Source organism: Oncorhynchus keta, chromosome 1 (genome assembly GCF_023373465.1).
Source record: "Oncorhynchus keta strain PuntledgeMale-10-30-2019 chromosome 1, Oket_V2, whole genome shotgun sequence".
Taxonomy (NCBI): domain Eukaryota; kingdom Metazoa; phylum Chordata; class Actinopteri; order Salmoniformes; family Salmonidae; genus Oncorhynchus; species Oncorhynchus keta.
Window position 1 is genome coordinate 64,991,451 of NC_068421.1, and position 19,450 is coordinate 65,010,900.

The 19,450-nt window shown below is 42.3% G+C and overlaps 1 protein-coding gene across 1 annotated transcript in view; it reads right to left on the bottom strand.

Annotated features, from left to right (window-relative positions):
• agbl4 (AGBL carboxypeptidase 4) overlaps nucleotides 1–19,450 on the bottom strand; it is a 412,900-nt gene that overhangs the window by 798 nt on the left and 392,652 nt on the right. Inside the window, exon 11 of the mRNA XM_035781882.2 lies at nucleotides 10,112–10,274. Coding sequence (XP_035637775.1) covers nucleotides 10,112–10,274 — 163 coding nt within the window. The remainder of the gene's footprint in view (nucleotides 1–10,111; nucleotides 10,275–19,450) is intronic.

Genomic DNA, 19,450 nt, shown 5'->3' on the forward strand with positions numbered 1-19,450 from the left:
TCTGACACTCTACTATTAATTGAAATAAATAAATAAATAAATAAAGCCCTAGTTTCTTCCTCACAGAACAAATAGAACCATTTGCAGTAAATAACTAAGCAATAACCAGTAGAGAAATGTGGCGTATAAATTACCAAGCTACAACACACTGTGTTCCGCACTTAGTGGGGGTAAATCAACTACATCAGCCAAAAACACGAAGGTGGAAGGCATCACAGTGGCAATTACTTACCGCCCAGGCTTTTTAAAAATTCACAAGTCTAGCCCCCAGCCCCCACCACATTATGGAAGGCATCAATAACTTGAGACACTTGATCATAAAACTGTGTGGTTACTCTGCATGCTGTTGCCATGACGCCGAGCTGGATTAGATCACAAACACAGATAATAACAAAATGATTTAGATTAAGGCAAAATGTAGAAAACATTTTTTTTTTAAATGCTGGTCAATCTAGACGAATCACTACACACATAAATACTGTTAAGACAATAGGTAAAACGATGAGAAAAAATTTCCTCATGTACGATTATAATTCATAGGACCAGAACAAGAAAGAAATGAGTGACAAATACCAGTAATCCATATTTCATCCAAGATGGACACATAGGTTCCCCAGTAAAGGTGTTGTTATGAATATATTCTTTACCAGACAGACCAAAATGATGAAATGACACAGAGACATAATTGTTCACCTCTTGTCATTTCCTTGTTGATGTTCAGATATGACCTGTCTATCTGTCACACCTCTATGATTGAAACAAGTGCCAGTGAAAGAAATATAAAAATAAATTGTGTATTTTTTGTATTATTATTCCTTTCAACGCTCAGATATTACCTAGGAAACATAAATCCAAGGCCTTGTAGGTGAAATCCCATTATCCAAAGCTGTTAACTCATAAACAATCCATCCTTGGGCTGAATTGAGTGTCTGGGAGGAGGTCCATGCCTTTGTGTCTTCTCAGTGAACACATGCACGTGCACACACATCACACTGTATGGAAGCTAACATGTCATAGATTAACAAAGAAGACAAATCAAATCAAATTGTATTGGTCACCTACCCGTGGTTAGCAGATGTTAATGTGAGTGTAGCGAAATGCTTGTGCTTCTAGTTCTGACAGTGCAGCAATATCTAGTATCAACAATTCCACAACAACTACCTAACACACACAAATCTAAGTAAAGGGACGGAATAATAATATGTACATATAAATATATGAATGAGCGATGACTGAGCGGTATAGGCAAGATGCAATAGATGGTATAGAATATAGACACTCTTGCCGACAGTTGTGGCTGCTTTGTGTGATATATTGTTGTCTCTTCCTTCTTGCCCTTTGTGATGATGTCTGTGCCCAATAATGTTTGTACCATGTTTTGTGCTGCAACCATGTTGTTGTTATGTTGTGTTGCTACCATGCTATGTTGTTGTCTTTAGGTCTCTCTTTATGTAGTGTTGTCGTGATGTTTTTTCCTATATTTATATTTGACTTATTTTTAATCCCAGCCCCCTTCCCCGCAGGAGGCCTTTTGCCTTTTTGTAGTCCGTTATTGTAAATAAGAATTTGTTCTTAACTGACTTGCATAGTTAAATAAAGGTTACATTTTAAAAATGAGATGAGTAATGGCCAATGATTTTGAGTCTGTATGTAAGGCAGCAGCCTCTCTGTGTTAGTGATGGCTGTTTAACAGTCTGATGGCCTTGAGATATATGTTTTTCAGTCTTTCGGTCCCAGATTTGATGCACCTGTACTGACCTCGCCTTCTGGATGGTAGCAGGGTGAACAGGCAGTTGATTGGGTGGTTGTTGTCCTTGATGATCTTTTTGGCCTTCCTGTGACATCGGGTGCTGTAGGTGTCCTAGAGGGCAGGTAGTTTGCCCACGGTGATGCGTTATGCAGACCTCACTAGCCTTTGGAGAGCCTTACGGTTGTGGGCGGAGCAGTTGCCGTACCAGGAGGTGATACAACCCGACATGATGCTCTCAATTGTGCATCTGTAGAAGTTTGTGAGGCTTTAAGGTGACAAGCCAAATATCTTCAGCCTCCTGAGGTTGAAGAGGCGCTGTTGCACCTTCTTCACCATGCTGTCTGCATAGGGTGCCTCCCATTTGCCCTATTTTGGCTTTGAGTGCCAGCACCTTCCTCATCCCCCTTCCATACCCCACTGTTGCTACTCAGTCACCTTAGCCTGGAAAGGTGGTGTCTCTGTGGGCCTCCATTCGTCACTCTGCCGGTCGATGGGCACTCTCCGCACAGCTCCAGCTCTTGTATTTACACCCATCTGTCTGGCGCTACAACCTCTGCATCATGCCATTAACTATTTTAGGCTCATAACCTGCTATGCATCTATAGTTACAATAATCTTCTTCTCTAGTTATTTTAGAATGGTAACATGCAGTATCTTAATTCTAGCCTTATGTCATGTTGACCATCCTCTGAAGTGAGTACCATAATTTTGAGGATTCTTCTGAAGACATGATGCAGTACAACATACTTGTCCTCCAGACTGTTATAATCCAATACAGGTCTGTTTTAACCCAGAGTGCTCTCCATAAGGTTATCCTACACCAGCCTCTCCAGCCACTGATAGACCACCGTCCCTCATGTATCCCTGACATCTTCATTTTGACCTTGGGAAAGTTTTGTGTTACCCCGTGATAAAACGGTGCCAGCGCAAACGCATGCTCTGAGCAATGACAGAAATATCCCAGAAACCCGTGGAGTGCAGATGGCCTCTCAGCTTGTGATGTCACATCTCACATCTATTACAGGAAGTTGGTGATGGATGGCCGCTTCGGAAGGAAAATACTTCATCTGCATCACAGCTGCGGGCGGGACACTCCAACACCCTGATTGGCTGCTGACCTGTTGCCAAGGGCAACCAGAGCAGTCGGGATGAGCTGCTAGCGGCAGGAAGTGAGGACTCTGCCAAAGCACAGCCTGAGGGCAGCTCGCGAAGGAGGGTGGAAAGTTCCAAAACATCAACTCAACACACCAGGCAGGAGGGAAAGGTGTTGCATAATCAAGGGGGGTGGAAGTTTGGCAGCCCTTCCTGCAATGGTGCATAAAGAAACAAATGTATGCAGTTGGCAATATGTAAGTATTTTACTGACACAAAATGTCACATTCCACCTAGACAGTACATTTTCCCTTTCAGAATGAAGGTGCACATCAGAATTTCTATATTACTATCAAAGTTCTTTCCAATTCCTTGTCTCCATAGAAAACAAGGCTGACCAATATAAGTAGGCCCATTGGCACAGTCAGGCAGAAAATAAGCCTTCGCTGAAGGACCTTCCCTGCCAAGATGGACAATATCTTCCTCTCAGGATAATTTCTATACTAAATCTCCCTGCCTGGAGACAAACGCAGGACATCAGGCTAAACGGCTGGACACTAGACAGCTGGCTCTGAACTCAATAGCAGTCCATTCTACTGTAACTCACAAAGAGGACAGGCCAGGGAATACAGGATGTCCTCGGGAAACATGGCAAGAAATTTGGTGGTAAATTAGGGTGTGCTTCATTGTGTTATCAGATGGAGAACTGGACAGCGGAGGTAGACTACAGTAAAGCTCAGAGAGGACGTCTTTGTGGTGCTTGTTGGGTAAGGTGATAGGAACTCAACTTTTGGTACATTGGAATGTCAGGTCAATGAGAAGAGGAGAGTTGTGCTGGGTGCTCTGGCCTACCAGATCTACAGTATGGCAGAGAGGATACTGCAGCAGCTTTGGAGCATGAGGGGCTTTAATATCTCCTCTACCCTCTTGTAGGATCGATAAAGGCCTTTGTTGTGACTCAAGGACAAGCCACCGTGGGGCTGATGAGGTGACGAGACAATGGGAAAATGGACACTCCACAGCAGATACGACAGATGATTTGTTTACCAAGCTGTTTATCTGCTTTCAGTGTCATGTGCCCAGTCTAAACAGACAGACGGACAATGATGCCCCAATGACAAGGAACAAAACACCAGCGTCCACAGCAGACCATCCCTAACAAGAAGACAAATTAGGGACATCAGCGCCATCAATACCATCAAGTGACAGGCCTGTCACCAGGGTGATACAAAGAGCCAATTAACAATGCTAATTAAAACAGTAAACAGCGGTGCACAAAGGGAGCATGTTTTCCCCCCGCAGCTAAACTATGTTCAAAGACCTTGTGTCCTTTTCCTATAAGAAACTTTGTAGCTAATGTGTAATGCTTCATTCATTAGACATCCAACACCTGTTCTCCCCCTTAAAGAAATCCAGACACAAAACACAGGCATCCATGCAGTAACAAAGACATACACACGCATGAACACACACACACACACACACACACACACACACACACACACACACACACACACACACACACACACACACACACACACACACACACACACACACACACACACACACACACACACACACACACACACACACACACACACACACACACAGCTATCAGATAGGGCCTCATCTTCAGCAGACTCCTAATGGGGACTGACAGCAGTGATAAGGAGTAGCCCTGAGTGCTGCAGGTCTGGAGTCTGTCCAGTGTCCGTCACTTAAGAGGTGCAGAGGGCAGGCAGCAGATATGTCCAGTGGCTAGATTGGTACGTACATCTCATGCCATAAAGCTCTCAGAGCCACTGGCTGAGCAGCATCAGATGACCTCTATCTAATCTGTCTGTCTAAAAGCCAGTAGGGATGATGAAGGAAACTTCATTTAAGACTCCATGTATACTGTCACGCAAGTCAACTAATAGGGTTTTGAATAGCATGAAATTCCTAATTATATTTGTTTGTGGATAAAAGTAAGCCTACCCTGTGATTTAATGGAAAGGAGAAAGAAAATAAGTCAACAATTGAGAGTATCCTACCACGTCTAATGATGATCTGAGGAGCATATTACTGCAACTGTGGGAGAATATCTGCCTACTTGTCACTGTCCATCAACTAAGTGTCATGATTAGCGAAGCCTGAAATGTTCAATTGGCAGGTTTGGTATTCAAATGTCCCTGTGTGAGTCACGCTCCCATACTTTGCGTGTGCCAATGTATTGCTGTTGTCAGAGTGATCTCCCAGACTGCAGCTAGCTGTCAGGCCGTGCCGTCTTCTGTGGGCTGGTGATTGATGTTGAAGCCAGGAGGAACCACCGAGCTGTCCGGTTCCACATTGTGCTCCTCGTGCTGTATCAATTTATGTGTATGGAACGTGTTCAGGACAGCACAACACTTAAGTGAGGCAGTGATACCAAACTAAGGGTTTGACAACATGGCCATGCTTGATTGAGTGAGACTTTTATGGTGAGACCCGGGGATAATAGGTCTTTCAGTAGCCGTCTGGACTGGAGTCTAAAGGACAGGGGGAAATGGCACACCGCCGGGACAAGGAGCTGTCTCTCTTCAGCCCAGCGCTGGACTTGTTAACTCAAGAGTAAAAAGGGCAACGCATAGCTGCCTCTCACCACTGGCATGCCTGGTCACATGACATAGCTAGCGCTGGAGTCCATTGTCCAATCAACCCTCATCATCTTACTTTAAATAGATGGAAGGCATTGTGTAAAGTTCTATAAAAAAACTAAAAGTGGGAAGACATGAAAGTCACAGATTACTTGCTCTCCCAGTCAAAGCATAAAGCTGGGTTTTGAATAAGGTCCCAGAATCTCTCAACATTCACACTGTCTGGTCTCCCTGTTAATGATGTTCTGACATTACAGTGTGTATATCTCATCAAAAAGATCAAGTTTGATTGAGAAAATAGAATAACCTGAAAACCTCCACAATAACCTAAATGAGAAAATAGAATAACCTTGACAGAAAGGTAGACCAAATGTGTCTGCTCTGTCCTACTTCAGATATATTATAAATTACATACTTGAAGTAAGACATAACATTTTGAATAATATATTTTTTGAAGTTATTTTAAGAAAACAGCTCCATCGCAAAGTCTTTGAGCAAGAGGTTGGTATTGTACCTTCCTCTGTTTGAGTGCTCATCTCTTCACAATGTTGCCAATCCCTATCCATGGAGAGCCATAACAGACCAGCACACAGAGACTATAGACTCAGAGGGACACCAGTCCTATGAAGCCACAGTGGAATCTTCCCAATAGGACATCAGTCTAAGAACAAAGCAAATGCCTCAGTGAATTCTCAGCATGAAACATTGTTTCTGTCCATTTTGTGCAAGATTACAGGTGGTGAAATCATTAAACGACTGAGAATATTCCAACTGCTCTGGCGTGGAACATTCACAGCTTGCTCATTCAATATAATGAGCCTTTTAGACCTGGGTGACCATAGACGGGGGAAGTAAAGTAAGGAAAAATCGGTGAATTTGAAAAATATGAAATTCGCATTGACGTGGGGAGCAAGAAAAGACCCTCTCTCTGGCTGAAAACCTGTTGCATGTTTTTGAAAATAACTGTTTTTCTTAAGTTTGATCCTACCCTGTGATGAAACAGTGAAGCTTTTTTTAGGATCTTTCATCTTATCTTTTTAATCACAGAAATGGCCCATTTTCACATATGTAGATACTAGTATTGTGCAGGAGATAATGAATATGATGTTGAAAAGTGGCAGAATTACCCTGGTGACTACAAGGTCCTTCCATCAAATTAGTCCATTTTGGGTAGTGTAACTTGGTGATTTTGGTGTTGTTGATGTCACCAAATTATTACATTCTGTCATGAAGAGCACATGTTCAACTTAATAAAAACACTTTGTTTCCACCTCAAAAGGTAAAAAAAAGAAGACTATAGTAAGTTCCTGTTAAGTGCCAAATAAATAAAGCAAAAGGGTTGACCGTAACAGGGTTGACCGTAACAGGGTTGACGATTTCCTCTTAAATCAGCCATACATCCCCTTGAGACAGGGGGAATAGAAGCTTGTTGCGTGCAACAGGGAGGGGCAACTGAATACAAGCTTAACAACAATGATGGGTAACAGGGTTGACGTGTTATGCTTGACCCACCACAAAACACCAGAAAATGGCCAAAAAGAGTAGAACTAGCTCATCTGCTTTTCCACTATGATTTGACTATTAGATGTTCAATGTTTGTTAAAATTTTTTTTTAAAGGAATAGTTTCACCATATTAAAATGAGAATTCAGTTCACGTAATAGGGTGGACCTTAAAAATGTATCACTAATCATATGAAATAAATAATAGCCTTCAGAAATGACTTTGTCAAAGCAACCAAATAACTAGGGCTTTCCAATGATGGTGAAACCTTGAGACATTTTTTTGGGGGGGGTTAAGTGTGTTAAATCTTAATAGACGTCACAGAGAGTGCACAGAGGGACGAAGGCACTTCATTTAATAACAGACTTTAAACAGGAGAAGGGGGATTCATTTGGGTGTCCAGGTAATTATTTATTTATAATTCATTCATTTTTAGAGCGGGAGGGGGGTTGCAAAGCATAAAGGTCTTTGTTGATGATTTGCACGCTCAACAGACCAGATCACCGGGGAGTAAAAAGCGACATGGCTGGTTCCTTCAACCTGTCTGACCCCAATCTTTGCTCTACACGAAGTCACCGCTGCCCTCTCCCTGCGTGGTGCTGACACTCCCCCTCCCCAAGCCCAGCTACACGCGTCCCCCAGGCCTGTTCCTGCCTGCCTCCAGCAGGGCCCCCAACCCCTACCATGACTCAGTCCCCCCTCCACATCCCGATCACCCACTAGGCTCGCCTCCATGGTATTCCTATATAATGTTCTTCCATTTACATTATTACCTCACCTCATCCATCTTGCTTTCAGCCAGCATACTTTAGCGCAGAGAGACCAACAAAGACAGCCAGTAAACACTGCTACTCCAGAAGCATAAAGGGGGTGTGACGGACCGCAGCAGCTCTGTTCTGTTTTCTTATCTCTTTCTTTAAGCCCACTGCACAGTGACAAATAATCAAGGGACTTGTTATGCACTTGCAGTGTGTGGCTATCACCGTGGTTATGCTATGTGCATACATATTACAGCAGCCTCTCTGTTCCAACTGTCTCCTCTGTACAGCACAGCTCTTTTATGTGGGGAAACAAAGAAAGGAACATTTTCAAGGAGAGGAGCATCACGGGTAAATTATGACTCTTTCCACACACAGTAAAGAGATTTTTTTTGTTTCCATCCCCTCTCTGACACTAAGGGATAAGAATGTCCTGGAGGCAGTGTAATTCTACATGAATGGGTTTCTTATTATAGCGAGCCAGCCAACTAGGCCTTGGACTTGACAGTTCAGTGGAGCACTGGGTTGGGGGAAAACATTGAGTGAGATGAGAAAGCTTTAGAGCCCTTTTGATATAAACACAAGATAAATAAATAATTAAACAAAGAAGTGAATGGATGCCCTGTATATAAGGGTCGCTGGCAGTGGTTTGTCTACAGTGTGACAGAGTGATACAAGGCAGGCAGGGACAGAGCCACATGGAGCTGAGCCACACACAGACACCTCACCCTCCTGGCACTAGAGGGCACTTACGGTACACAGAACATCTCCTCTCATCTCAAAACAGGGAATATGGGCACTGTATAGTACACTTTTCTGCCTGTAGGCTGACTCCACACCACTCTGGTTTTCTGCTTCTTCTCTATCCCATGGATCTGAGACGTGTCTCCTCTTTTCCAACAAAGTTTGTTAAAATGGTTAAAAACAAGTTAATCTGAAGGAACATTTTAGTCTATAGAGAATGTCTATTTAATGCCTATTTATTTTTTAAGGCTCCCGAGTGGCGCAGTGGTCTAAGACACTGCATCTCAGTGCAAGAGAAATCACTAAAGTCCCTGGTTTGAATCCAGGCTGTATCACATCCGGCTGTGATTGGGAGTCCCACAGGGCGGTGCACAATTGGCCCAGCGTAGTTTGGGTTTGGCCGGAGTAGGCTGTCATTGTAAATAAGAGTTTGTTCTTAACTGACTTGCCTGGTTAAATAAAGGTTACACATTTAACCCTGAATGCATTTGGAGTGTACAAAAGACTATGCAATTAACAGGCCTGCTGTATTCTATTCTTCATCACAACAAAAGCAGAACACACATGCTCTCTACCTCTTTTGTAAACAAAATCAATGGGGCAGGTGTTGCCTTCCCACTGTCACTACGTATCTGGCTGAACAAAAGAGCAAGGCAGCGTTCAGGTGGATAAGGGCTGACCTGACTCGTCTACATCTCAGCCCTGTACTGCCTGTCGATCGAGCCAGGCCTCCAATAATGACTAGGAAATCAATAGGCTCTCGTCTGGCCCTAAATGAGGTTGTTACTATAGGGGCAGGCAGTGTGGATAAACGCTGGGGGATGGAGAACCAGTACAATAGACTGACATTATCACCATCAGCCCTCATTAGTGGGCTCTACAGACAGCTTTTCTGTTGCATGGTGTACAGACACGGCCCAGATAATTTCACTGGCCAAGACATCTGCACAGGTCTGGCTTTTGTCTACTCAGGAGTAGCATTTATATGGAGAATCAGACCTTTTGTAGTCCAGAGTATCTCCCTCAAGAAGACACAAATTCAATCTGCCCACAGTGCCCAATCGCTGTGCACAGACTGGGCTCTCAGGGAGAAATCGGATTCTGTTTTCGATGCGTGTTGGTGTCCACAAAAACACAAAACACTGTTAGTGTTTGTACACTGATTTGCTGGCTCAATGACATGAGCCTTTCAATATACGACAGAACCTCTCACTCAATTTCCCTTTAAACCAATCTGTGCTGCAGCCTGCATCCCACAAGTCCCAGGCACCAGTAATATACCCTCCATTTGCAACCCTAGTCCCAGGCACCACAACACACAATCTCCTCTGTTCCTGTTGCATATCTTGTCCTACATGGATGGACAGGGTGTATTGATGTAACTATCAATCAACTCTGACACCAATACAGCATGCTTTCTATGAGATGTGAAGCTCTAAAGTTTGGGGAAGTTAGTGGAGGGAGAGAGGGAGGGAGGGAGGGAGGAGACATACACGTGTCGTGTGCTCCATCTCTGTCTCTCCCCCTGATGCCTCCTCTCCTTTCTCCTCCATCAGCCAGCGGGGGAGGGTGGGAAGGCGTGGGCAGAAGGAGGCGGGGGCCCGGGCCAGGCTCCCTGGGAACCCTGATGACAATGAGAGAGAAGGATACAGGTGTCCTCGGTGTAGGGAACGGGCGACGTGCTCCCCGCTGCCATGTAGCTGTAGAAGGACACCTCCAGGGTGTAGCAGTAGGACGTGTCGTCCAGCAGGCCACCCAGGAAGCGCCTCCCGGTGCCAGCCTTCACCACGTCACGGTTAAATGACGTGTTGGACTGTGAAGTGAAACACTGTTAATACAGAAAATATTCTACTATACCAACATTATAAATAAATAATTAGTCAGACAAGTGACAAAGTATATGTGTATAGAAGCCGAAACACGTCAGAGTTTTTAAATTTGGTTTCCATTGAACATGCCATTCAAATAAAGGTATTTTAATTCATTATATGAAGAGTGCCTTGGTCCTCCTTTTTTTTGGTGTATGTTGGTGAATTTCAATGCTTAATTCTAATAACAGAACTCACAGAACTCATTGTGGTCCTGTTGTAATGCATATATGTCCAATCAAAAGAGCATTTTTGACCAATGGGACAATTGTGTTAATATACTTCTACGAAAACCAATGGTCCAAACTTCATGTCTCTATCATAATCCGTTAAAAAGTTATTGGAGTTTATAAACTTTTGGATTGACAGAATTAGGGTGACTAAATCAATGGAGGCCAGAGAACGAATGGTCAATAATCTGGAAAATTGAACTGTGTCAATTTGGCTGGATTCTGTGCAAGAATTAAGCCTACTGGAACTCGTCATCTTTCTCCTCAACTCCACAGGACATAAAACAATATAGAAGTAAGATGGATATCGATTTTGAATACACTTTTCACATTAATTAGAAATTCCTGTTTTCGAAGATTTCTTACGAAAATAATATCTGAAATGTCAACGGAGCACTGAGTGTAAACCAAGATTTTTATTTTCAAAGCCTTTTACATTTAATTCAGCTCGTCATGTTAATTTAGCATTTTGCTACCCACGGCAACAACATGCTACCCACGACAACCTCAAAATGTTAAATAATCAAAAGTTGTTACGACAAACCTGCACCGCCATGTCAACAGAGCTCGATATAGACAGGTTAGCTGACAAAGTCGCGAAAGCAATTTGCGCGCTTCAATGTGGGCAGAAGTCCAATCAGTTGTGATTTTAGATGGCCAGATAGCTTGCAATAATGACACGAAGCTGCCATGTGGAGAATTGTAGGTGGCTCGTTTAAGCTAGTTTTATCTTGTCCTTGATACCATGTCTTGTTTTGAGGTGTTTTTACTGATGTCACTTCTATGCTAATATGGCAAAAATTCACTAGCTAGCTTAACATGAACTGTAACGATGTATTTGAGAGACAAGTACTCATTGTCAAATCAAAAATCAAATCAAATTGTATTTGTCACAAGCATTTACATTACATTACATTTAAGTCATTTAGCAGACGCTCTTATCCAGAGCGACTTACAAATTGGTGCATTCACCTTATGACATCCAGTGGAACAGTCACTTTACAATAGTGCATCTAAATCTTAAAGGGGGGAGAAGGATGACTTATCCTAAGCTTATCCAAGCTTCGTAAACAACAGGTGTAGACTAACAGTGAAATGCTTACATATGGGCCCTTCCCAACAATACAGAGAGAAGAATAGAAAGATAATAACACAAATAAATACACAATGAGTAACGATAACTTAGCGTAGGGGTAAAGTATCAACCAGCTAAAGGTGTCACAACCAGTTATTGAGTGGTAAGGGGCAATTCCTTTTCACACAGGGGAATTGGGTGTTGCATAACTTCGTTATTTTATTTAATTAAGTATCAATTTTTGTTATTTGTAAACTCAGGATCACTTGATCTAATATTAGGTTTTTTGTTTACACCTCTGTTAGTGAGCATTTCTCCTTTGCCAAGATAATCCATCCACCAGACAGTTGTGGCGTATCAAGAAGCTGATTTAACAGCATGATCATTACACAGGTGCACCTTGTGCTAGGGACAATAAAAGGCCACTAAAATGTGTAACTTTGTCAGACAACACAATAGAGCCCCACAATGGTGTCATAATACCCATAAAACCTAGCGGTCAAAAAGGGAAATGGTTCCAATCGTTTTTCCACCATTCATTTTCCCATAGGGAATTTTAGACCCTTAAAATAAGGGTTGTGTTTCTTGTAGGCTTACCCTGGCATGACGTTATGATAACAATGTAAATCTCTCTCTGTGTCACATCCTAACCATAGAGTCTTTATTTTCTATGGTGGAGTAGGTCAGGGCGTGACTGGGGGGTTAGTCTAGTTTATTATTTCTATGTGGGTGTTCTAGTTTTCATATTTCTATGTTGGTGATTTGTATGATTCTCAATTAGAGGCAGCTGGTAATCGTTGTCTCTAATTGGGGATCATATTTAAGTAGTGTTTGTTCTGCACCTTGGTCCTTCTCTACAAACGAACGTGACACCCGGTCAAGGTGACTTTCATCAATATATTCGTCTCTATTTACAGATTGGAAAATGCTAATTAGTATCAAAGGAGACATCATGCAAGACTACAAATCTCTGCAAGCTCCTGAATGTCATCTCCAGCTGACACCTTTGTTAACATGTAGTGTCAATTTAAAACTTGCACAAGACAGTTTGCAAAATTGTAAATATAAAGACATTTAGCCAATGTATTACTAAATTTACCTAACATTAGATAGTTAATCCAGAGATTCTTACCTTTGCCTTGATTCGTCAGTCTTGTCCAGATCACCATGGCATTTGTAGCTCTTTATGATAGCCACATTATCAGCTAATTAGCATTTCATATTAGGAGGGTAAATACAGATGAATATATTGATAAGTCACCTTGTCCTAGAGAGATTGACACAGTTATCAAAACGTCATGCCAGGGTAAGCCTACACGAAACACACCTTTATTTTAAGAGTTTCTAAAATCCCCTATGGGGGGGGGGGTTTCTTGTTTGACTACTAGGATTTATGGGTATTATGACTCATACTGTGGTACTCTATGCCACAGATGTCTCAAGTTGAGAGAGTGTGCAATTGGCATACTGACTGCAGGAATGTCTACCAAAGCTGTTGCCAGAGAATTGAATGTTCATTTCACTACTATAAGCCGCCTCCAATGTCGTTTTAGAGAATTTGTCAGTATATCCAACCTTCCTCACAGCCACAGACCACGTGCATGGCGCCGTGTGGGTGAGCGTTTTGCTGTTCACAACGTTCAATTCAGAGTGCCCCATGGTGGCGATGGAGTTATGGTATGGGCAGGCATAAGCTACGGACAACGAACACAATTGCATTTTGTCAATTTCAATGCACAGTGATAACGTGATGATATCCTGAGGCCCCTTGTCTTGGCATTTATCCGCCGCCATCACCTAATATTTCAGCAGGATAATTCACGGCCCCATGTTGCAAGGATCTCTACCCAATTCCTGGAAGCTGAAAATGTCCCAGTTCTTCCATGACCTGCATACTCACCAGACATGTCCCGATTCTGTACATTTGGGATGCTCTGGATCGACATGTACGACAACGTGTTCCAGTTCCGTCCAATATCCAGCAACTTTGTTCAGCCATTGAAGTGGGACAACATTCCACAGGCCACAATCAACAGCCTGAACAACTCTATGCGAAGGAGATATGCTGCATGAGGCAAATGGTCACACTAGATACTGAATGGTTTTCTAATCCACGCCTGTACTTGTTTTTTAAGGTATCTGTGACCAACAGATGCATATCTGTTTTTCCCCAATCATGTGAAATCCATAGATTAAGGCCTTATACATTCATTTAAATTGACTGATTTACATATATGAACTGTAGCTCAGTAAAATCTTTGAAATAGTTTTCTGTTGCATTTATATTTTTATATTTATCTTTTCAATAAACATTGGAGAGACCTATACAGTGCCTTCGGAAAGTATTCAGGCCCCTTGACTTTTTCCACATTTTGTAACTTTGCAACGTTATTATAAAATGGATTAAATAAATACAAATATTTATCAATCTACACACAATACCCCATAATGACAAAGTGAAAACAGTTTAAGACATTTTTGCAAATTTATAAAAATAAAAAACAAACCTTATTTACATAATTATTCAGACACTTTGCTATGAGACTCGAAATTGAGCTCAGGTAGATCCTGTCCACATTGATCATCCTTGCGATGTTTCTACAACTTGATTGGAGTCCACCTGTGATAAATTCAATTGATTGGACATGATTTGGAAAGCCACATTTGACAGTGCATGTCAGAGCAAAAACCAAGCCATGAGCTCGAAGGAATTGTCCGTAGAGCTCTGAGACAGGATTATGTTGAAGCACAGATTTATTTAATTTATTTTGATTTAACCAGGTAGGCAAGTTGAGGACAAGTTCTCATTTACAAATGCAACCTGGCCAAGATAAAGCACAGCAGTTCGACACGTACAACAAAACAGAGTTACACATGGAGTAAAACAAACAGTCAATAATACAGTAGAAAAATAAGTCTATATACGATGTGAGCAAATGAGGTGAGATAAGGGAGGTAAAGGTAAAAAAGGCCATGGTGGCGAAGTAAATACAATATAGCAAGTAACACACTGGAATGGTAGATTTGCAGTGGAAGAATGTGCAAAGTAGAAATATAAATATTGGGGTACAAAGGAGCTAAATAAATAAATACAGTAGGTGAAGAGGTAGTTGTTTGGGCTATATTATAGATGGGCTATGTACAGATGCAGTAATCTGTGATCCAGGGAAGGGTACCAAAAAATGTCTGCAGCATTGATGGTCTCCAAGAACACAGTGGCCTCCATCATTCTTAAACGGAATAAGTTTGGAACCACCAAGGCTCTTCCTAGAGCTGGCCGCCCAGCCAAACTGCACAATTGGGGGAGAAGGGCCTTGGTCAGGGAGGTGACCAAGAACCTGATGGTCATTCTGACAGAGCTCTAGAGTTCCTCTGTGGAGATAGGAGAACCTTCCAGAAGGACAACCATCTCTGCAGCACCAATCAGGCCTTTATGGTAGAGTGGCCAGATGGAAGCCACTCCTCAGTAAAATGCAAATTACAGCCTGCTTGGAGTTTGCCAAAAGCCACCTAAAGACTCTCAGACCATGAGAAACAAGATTCTCTGGAAACCAATACTGAACTCTTTGAAATGAATGCCAAGCGTCACGGAAACCTGACACCATCCCTGTGGTGAAGCATTGTGGTGGCAGCATCATGCTGTGTGATGTTATTCAGCAGCAGGGACTGGGAGACTAGTCAGGATCGAGGGATGATGAAGGGAACAAAGTACAGAGAGCTCCTTGATGAAAACATGCTCGAGAGCGCTCAGGACCTCAGACTGGGGCGAAGGTTCACCTTCCAACAGGACAATGACCCTAAGCACACAGCCAAGACAAAGCAGGATTGGCTTCGGGACAAGTGTCTGAATGTCCTTGAGTGGTCCAGCCAGAGCCCGGACTTGAATGCTATCAAACATCTCTGGAGAGACCTGAAAATAGCTGTGCAGCAACGCTCCCCATCCAACCTGACAGAGATTGAGATGATCTGCAGAGAAGAATGGGAGAAACTCTCCAAACACAGGTGTGCCAAGCTTGTAGCATCATACCCAAGACTCAATGCTGTAATTGCTGCCAAAGGTGCTTCAAAGTCAATTATATTTTTTATAAATGATAAAAAATGTCTAAAAACCTGTTTTTGCTTTGTCATTATGGGTTGTGTGTAGATAGCCATCGCTGTCTGTTTAACCCTATAGTTGCGCATGTGTTGGTTTTGTTGCTAAACAACCGACCGTTTAATAGGTTACAAAATCCGACATTTTGGATATAATGAACGATTCAGAACATGAATAATCGTATTTGTCTTGGTAAAATGTTATAAAATATAACATAAGGAAGTGAAATTTCATCACCAAAGCGTGTTTTCACCTTCTCTGGTCAGAGTGGGTGGACACCCTCCATATGACATGTATTTTCTGTCAGCTTCAGTGTAATACATGATTAAGTCAATTTAGTTTCCATTGCACTCTAGTAGTCCACTCAACATGAATGGAACTTGACCCCTGTAACGTAAATGCAGGGTTGGCTTTCACTCCTGGCAGTTTTCACTTATTGATTTCTATGTGCTTTGGGCAGTGCTGAATGGGCAGGAAAAAAAGAGCACAGTAAGGGACATGACTTCTGGCCTGCTGTCACCACTACTGTACACACCCCAATGGTATACACTTACACTCGACGCGAGCACACACATGCAGAAGTACACACACACACACAAACGGTGTGGTGAAGATGGTGCTGCAGTGGATAGTTGCCGTCTTATGGGCTCCTAACCAATTCTGATATTATGTGTGTTTTTTTTTACGCTGATCTTAACTTGTTTTACATACAGTTGAAGTCGGAAATTTACATACCCTTAGCCAAATACATTTAAACTCAGTTCCTGACATTTAATCCTAGTAAAAAATTCCCTGTCTTAGGTCAGTTAGGATCACCACTTCATTTTAAGAATGTGAAATGTCAGAATAATAGTAGAGACAATTATTTATTTCAGATTTTCTTTCTTTCATCACATTCCCAGTGGGTCAGAAGTTTACATACATGCAGTTAGAATTTGGTAGCATTGCCTTTAAATTGTTCAATTTTGATCAAACGTTTCGGGTAGCCTTCCACAAGCTTCCCAAAATAAGTTGGGTAAATTTTGGCCCATTCCTCCTGACAGAGCTGGTGTAACTGAGTTAGGTTTGTAGGCCTCCTTGCTCGCACACACTTTTTCAGTTCTGCCCACAAATTTTCTTTAGGATTGAGGTCAGGGCTTTGTGATGGCCACTCCAATACTTTGACTTTGTTGTCCTTAAGCCATTTTGCCACAACTTTGGAAGTATACTTGCGGTCATGGGCCATTTGGAAGACCCATCTGCGACCAAGCTTTAAGTTCCTGACTGATGTCTTGAGATGTTTCTTCAATATATCCACATAATTTTCCCGCCTCATGATGCCATCTATTTTGTGAAGTGCACCAGTCCCACCTGCAGCAAAGCAGCTCCACAACATGATGCTGTCACCCCCGTGCTTCACGGTTGGGATGGTGTTCTTTGGCTTGCAAGCCTATTCCTTTTTCCTCCAAACATAACGATGGTAATTATGGCCAAACTAGAGGACATTTTTCTAAAAAGTACGATCTTTGCCCCCATGTGCAGTTGCAAACCGTAGTCTGTTTTTTTTATGGTGGTTTTGGAGCAGTGTGCCTTCCTTGCTGAGCGGCCTTTCAGGTTATGTCGATAAATGACTTGTTTTACTGTAGATATAGATACTTTTGTAGCTGTTTCCTCCAGCATCTTCACAAGGTCCTTTGCTGTTGTTCTGGGATTGATTTGCACTTTTTGCACCAAAGTCTCTAGGAGACAGAACACGTCTCCTTCCTGAGCGGTATAATGGCTGCGTGGTGTTTATACTTACGTACTATTGTTTGTACAGATGAACGTGGTACCTTCAGGCGTTTGGAAATTGCTCCCATGGATGAACCAGACTTGTGGAGTTCTACAAATTTTTTTCTGGGGTCTTGGCTGATTTCTTTTGATTTCCTTATGATGTCAAGCAAAGATGCAATGAGTTTGAAATACATACACAGGTACACCTCCAATTGACTCAAATGATGTCAATTAGTCTATCAGAAGCTTCTAAAGCCATTACATAATTTTCTGAAATGTTCCAAGCTGTTTAAAGGCACAGTCAACTTAGTGTATGTAAACTTCTGACCCACTGGAATTTAGATACAGTGAAATAATCTGTCTGTAAACAATTGTTGGAAAAATGACTTGTGTCATGCACAAAGTAGATGTCCTAACCGACTTGCCAAAACTATAGTTTGTTTACGAGAAATTTGTGGAGTGGTTGAAAAACGAGTTTTAATGACTCCAACCTAAGTGTATGTAAACTTCCGACTTCCAACTGTAATATTTCTGCCATCATGTCTATGACCAAAAACATCTCCTGGGCATCAGAACAGTGATCACTGACCATTGATTTGGGTGACGATTTCTACTTCAACGAGTCGGCAGCTGTGGATGTACTGCTTATTTCGATGAACGTACAACCACTAGGGAATAAACTAGATGAACTCCATACGAGACTATCCTATCAACGGACATGAAAAACTGTAATATCCTATGTTTCTTGGAGTCGTTGCTGAACATGGACATGGACATAGATGGTTTTGCTATGCATCAGCAAGACCGAACGGCAGCTTCGGATAAGGTTAAGAGGGAGGTGTGTCTCCTTGTTAACAACAGCTGTTGTACAATCTTTAATGTTAAGTCTCAAGGTTTTGCTGGCCTCAGTTAGAATCAGAGTATGTGAGCAGAGCAGGTGAGGAGCAGAGCATGCCCAATTTGACTGGTGAGTTTCCCAAAGGCTGGTGCGTCAGCCTTCTCACCCACATTGATTTTGGCCCAATGGGCCTGACATTTTACTTCTTTCAAGGAGCTTTACGTTTTGCTAGGGTTATTTTGCCTAAAAACCTTTAGAACTACCTATAGAAAAATGTAAAAACATCTCCGCATCCCTACCCAGCCTGGCAAGAGTGGCCGGATGGGTGTTTAGCATTCCCAGTGGCTCTGCAAGAGCGGAGAGTGTATTCTCCGCTGGTGGCCTGCTCTCCAGGCACCATCGCATGAGCCTAAAGCCAGACTTTAGACAAACTACTGTTTCCAAAAGTGAATTCAAAGGCATTGTAGACTGAGCCTAACTAGGCATTTTTTCATTCAATTCACAGCCTATATGCACAATTTATAGACAATACTAATTGAATACAACAAAATGTTGTTTAAATGCTGAGTGCATAATGTTCCTGCCAGCCTAGTGTGTCGCACTCGCAAATGTTTTACAACAACACTGAATATACAAAACATTAAGGACACCTGCTCTTTCCATGACATGGACTAACCGGGTGAATCCAGGGGAAAGCTATGATCCCTTATTGATGTCACTCCTTAAATCCACTTCAGTCAGTGTAGATGAAGGGGAGGAGACAGGTTAAAGAAGGATTTTTAAGCCTTGAAGACAATTGAGACATGGATTGTGTAATGTGTACCATTCAGAGAATGGTAGGCAAGATAAAATATTTAAGTGGCTTTGAATAGGGTGATAGTAGGTGCCCGGCACACCTACTACCACCCTGTTTTTCACACTCAACCGTTTCCCATGTGTATGATGAATGGTCCACCACCCAAAAGACACCCAGTCAACTTGAGTCAAAATGGGCCAGCATCACTGTGGAACGCTATCGACACCTTGTATAGTCCATTCCCTGATGAATCGAAGGTGTTCTTAATGTTTGGTATACTCAGTGTATTTATTTGTAGGCTATAACCTTGAGGTAATAGGCTAATAGTCTAAATAAT